General features: G+C 49.2%; 1 protein-coding gene across 1 annotated transcript in view; it reads right to left on the bottom strand.

The window, feature by feature from the left end:
- LOC122866769 (piezo-type mechanosensitive ion channel component 2-like) overlaps positions 1 to 888 on the bottom strand; it is a 77662-nt gene extending 76774 nt beyond the window's left edge. The window contains exon 1 of the mRNA XM_044176853.1: positions 203 to 888. Within this exon, the coding sequence (XP_044032788.1) occupies positions 203 to 266 (64 nt within the window). The 5' untranslated portion in view covers positions 267 to 888. The remainder of the gene's footprint in view (positions 1 to 202) is intronic.
- Positions 889 to 4728: the final 3840 nt, after the last annotated feature.

The raw sequence follows: 4728 nt of genomic DNA, 5'->3' as shown, positions 1-4728 counted from the left end.
TTGTTGTCAGTAATAATAACCTAATGATCCAGTATTTCATTAGAGACTCTCACAGGGGACACCGAGGACTTTTATTAGACCTACATGTTCCTGACTAGACTCTAGACTCCTGCGGTATCTGTACAGTGTGGTATTAGTACTTTATCAGAGTCCTTCCCCCAGTACCACCAGTGACACAGATAGAAACTGAACCGGATCTTACCTGCAGTCAAACTGAGGGGCAGCAAAACCCTGAAAACCACACCTACAGCCAGCTCTGAGGACATCCTAAAGCCGGCTGATCCACTTCAGTCCACTTCGGTCGGAATCCACTGTTTTAATCCGGGTTTACGGATCCAGGTCCAGTTGTGGTTCTGGTTCCGTCCTCAGCAGCAGCAGCGGGCTGTCAGAGCAATGTGTGCCCGCCGGAGGAGCCGCGGGTCCGGCTGAGGGCGGCGACACACCCCGGTGCCATCCTCCGTGACACACAGACAGACAGGCAGACAGACAGGCAGACAGACAGATGTCTCGCTGCCAGTTTAAGATCAACCACAGATCTCTCTCAGTCTGTCTGTCCTCCTGTCTCTCTGTCTCTCTGTCTGTCCTCCTGTCTGTCTCTCTGTCTGTCTGTCTGTCTCTCTGTCTGTCTGTCCTCCTGTCTGTCTCTCTCGGCAGTAGAAGTTACATTTTCTGGAGTAAAAAAACAAAATCCCGCAGAAACAAACTTTGAAGCTTCTTTTAGTTTTAATCTCCACAAACTTTCTTCTTCTTCTTCTTCTTCTTCTGTTGTGTTTTTTCCAGCAGGCAAAATAAAACAAACTGGAGGATATTTAAACTTCTTCTTCTCTTCTTCTCCGCTGAAAAACACACCGACACTCAGAAACGTCAAGCCCCGCCCGCCAGCTGACTGACAGCTGCCTCGGCCAATCAGAAGGCAAGATGAGGAGTAAGTCAATTAAAATTGGAAAGTGAGACCACGCCCCCTCCACAAAAAATAAATATAATTAATTAATAAAAAAACATAAAGAAATAAACATCAAGGTATTTGTCAATGAATCTATCTATAATATGTGGCCAAAAGTATGTGGACGGATGTCTCCACATACTTTAAGTATTGAGTTTTTACCTTAAAATCGAATTCATTCATTCATTAATGACGATTCACTTAAAGTCGTTCAAATGGTCTGTTAAGGGAACAATTCATTAATAAATGAAGATACATTTGATTAATTAGCTGTATGGTTTAAGGGGTAAAAACAAACTTGAAATTTGATAATATATAAATGTTTCTGCTTCAGCACAATAATATTTGACACTTCTATCAAACTGAATCCTGATTTTTTATTTACCATAAAATATTGTATATTAATTGACTCATTAATATGAATGATTAATGAACTACAGTATTTTCATTGGATGTCAAGGGGATCACTAATAGATAAAATAATATTTAACGATTGTATTCATTTATTGTCCGCATGTTTAAGAGTAAAAAACTCTTCACATTGACTAAATATCATTAACATGTCATGTGTGTTTTAAAAGCTGATTCTGGTGGTTTATCTTTAAACTGGACACAAAATGAATAAATAAAAAGAAAATATTGAAAATATGTATAAAGGGAAAAGTTAGCCGTGTAAGCAGGAAGTAACAAATTCCATTTCCTCTTGTTACTGTAAAAGTTTTTTTGTGTTTAAATTCTTGACTTACATTAGGAGTACTTTTCCTTTTGACGCTGTCTGACGCTGTCTGACGCTGTGTGATACTGTGTGACGCTGTGACGCTGTGTGACGCTGTGTGACGCTGTGTGACGCTGTGTGACACTGTGACAGTGTGTGATACTGTGTGATACTGTGTGACGCTGTGACACTGTGTGACGCTGTGTGACGCTGTGTGACGCTGTGACACTGTGTGATGCTGTGATACTGTGTGACGCAGTGATACTGTGTGATGCTGTGTGACGCTGTGACACTGTGACAGTGTGTGATACTGTGTGATACTGTGTGACGCTGTGACACTGTGTGACGCTGTGTGATGCTGTGTGATGCTGTGTGACGCTGTGTGACACTGTGACAGTGTGTGATACTGTGTGATACTGTGTGACGCTGTGACACTGTGTGACGCTGTGTGACGCTGTGTGACGCTGTGTGACGCTGTGACACTGTGTGACGCTGTGTGACGCTGTGTGACGCTGTGATACTGTGTGACGCTGTGTGACGCTGTGTGACGCTGTGACGCTGTGTGATACTGTGTGACGCTGTGACGCTGTGTGACGCTGTGACGCTGTGTGACGCTGTGACACTGTGTGACGCTGTGTGACGCTGTGTGACGCTGTGATACTGTGTGACGCTGTGTGACGCTGTGTGACGCTGTGACACTGTGTGACACTGTGTGACGCTGTGTGACGCTGTGTGACGCTGTGACGCTGTGTGATACTGTGTGACGCTGTGACGCTGTGTGACGCTGTGAGACGCTGTGATACTGTGTGACGCTGTGTGCTGTGTGGCCTGTGACGCTGTGTGACGCTGTGTGACGTGTGACGCTGTGGCGCTGTGTGCTGCTGTGACGCTGTGTGGCGCTGTGTGACGCTGTGTGACGCTGTGTGACGCTGTGACGCTGTGTGATGCTGTGTGACGCTGTGTGATGTGTGTGTGACGCTGTGACGCTGTGCTGTGGCGCTGTGTGACGCTGTGACGCTGTGTGACGCTGTGAGACGCTGTGAGTGTGAGCTGTGACGCTGTGTGGCGCTGTGTGACGCTGTGTGACGCTGTGTGACGCTGTGTGACGCTGTGTGACGCTGTGTGACGCTGTGTGACGCTGTGTGACGCTGTGTGACGCTGTGATGTGACGCTGTGTGACGCTGTGTGCCGCTGTGTGACGCTGTGTGACGCTGTGTGACGCTGTGTGACGCTGTGTGACGCTGTGTGACGCTGTGTGACGCTGTGTGCGCTGTGTGACGCCTGTGACGCTGTGTGACGCTGTGTGACGCTGTGTGACGCTGTGAGACGCTGTGACGCCTGCCAGACGCTGTGTGACGCTGTGTGACGCTGTGTGATACTGTGTGCCAGAGACGCTGTGTGACGCTGTGTGATGCTGTGACGCTGTGTGATGCTGTGTGACGCTGTGTGATACTGTGTGATGCTGTGTGATGCTGTGTGATGCTGTGTGATGCTGTGTGATGCTGTGACGCTGTGTGATGATGACGCTGTGTGACGCTGTGTGATACTGTGTGACGCTGTGTGATACTGTGTGATACTGTGTGATGCTGTGACGATGTGTGACGCTGTGTGATGCTGTGTGTGAGCGCTGTGACGCTGTGACGCTGTGTGATACTGTGTGACGCTGTGTGATGCTGTGTGACGCTGTGTGACGCTGTGAGACGCTGTGTGATACTGTGTGACGCTGTGTGACGCTGTGTGACGCTGTGTGACGCTGTGAGACGCTGTGTGACGCTGTGTGACGCTGTGTGATAGTGTGACGCTGTGTGACGCGCTGTGTGACTGTGAGACGCTGTGAGACGCTGTGACGCTGTGTGATACTGTGTGATACTGTGTGGCGCTGTGTGGCGCTGTGTGATACTGTGAGACGCTGTGAGACGCTGTGTGACGCTGTGTGACGCTGTGTGATGCTGTGACGCTGTGTGATACTGTGTGACGCTGTGTGATGCTGTGACGCTGTGTGATACTGTGACGCTGTGTGATACTGTGTGATACTGTGTGACGCTGTGTGACGCTGTGTGATGCTGTGTGATGCTGTGACGCTGTGTGATGCTGTGTGACGCTGTGACGCTGTGTGATACTGTGTGACGCTGTGTGATGCTGTGTGACGCTGTGTGACGCTGTGTGACGCTGTGTGACGCTGTGATACTGTGTGACGCTGTGTGACGCTGTGTGACGCTGTGTGACGCTGTGTGACGCTGTGTGACGCTGTGTGACGCTGTGTGACGCTGTGTGACGCTGTGTGACGCTGTGTGACGCTGTGTGACGCTGTGTGACGCTGTGAGACGCTGTGAGACGCTGTGTGACGCTGTGTGACGCTGTGTGACGCTGTGTGATACTGTGTGCGCTGTGTGATACTGTGTGACGCTGTGTGACGCTGTGTGACGCTGTGTGACGCTGTGTGATGCTGTGTGATACTGTGTGACGCTGTGTGACGCTGTGTGATACTGTGTGACGCTGTGTGACGCTGTGTGACGCTGTGTGATGCTGTGTGATACTGTGTGATGCTGTGTGTGACGCTGTGATGCTGTGTGATGCTGTGTGACGCTGTGTGACGCTGTGTGACGCTGTGATACGCTGTGTGATACTGTGTGATGCTGTGTGGCGCTGTGTGATGCTGTGTGATGCTGTGTGACGCTGTGACACTGTGTGATGCTGTGTGATACTGTGTGATGCTGTGTGTGTGATGCTGTGTGTGTGCTGCTGTGGCGCTGTGTGTGATACTGTGTGACGCTGTGTGATACTGTGTGATGCTGTGTGATACTGTGTGATACTGTGTGATACTGTGTGTGTGATACTGTGTGATACTGTGTGACGCTGTGATGCTGTGTGATACTGTGTGATGCTGTGTGACTGCTGTGTGATGCTGTGTGATGCTGCTGTGTGATGCTGTGATACTGTGTGATACTGTGTGATACTGTGTGATACTGTGTGATACTGTGATACTGTGATACTGTGTGATACTGTGTGATGCTGTGATACTGTGTGGCGCTGTGATACTGTGTGATACTGTGGATACTGTGTGATACTG

The sequence above is a fragment of the Siniperca chuatsi genome, linkage group LG19 (genome assembly GCF_020085105.1).
Source record: "Siniperca chuatsi isolate FFG_IHB_CAS linkage group LG19, ASM2008510v1, whole genome shotgun sequence".
In the NCBI taxonomy this organism is placed as follows: Eukaryota; Metazoa; Chordata; class Actinopteri; order Centrarchiformes; family Sinipercidae; genus Siniperca; species Siniperca chuatsi.
Note: the sequence above shows the minus strand (reverse complement) of the source record. Positions and strands in the feature narration are given on the sequence as shown.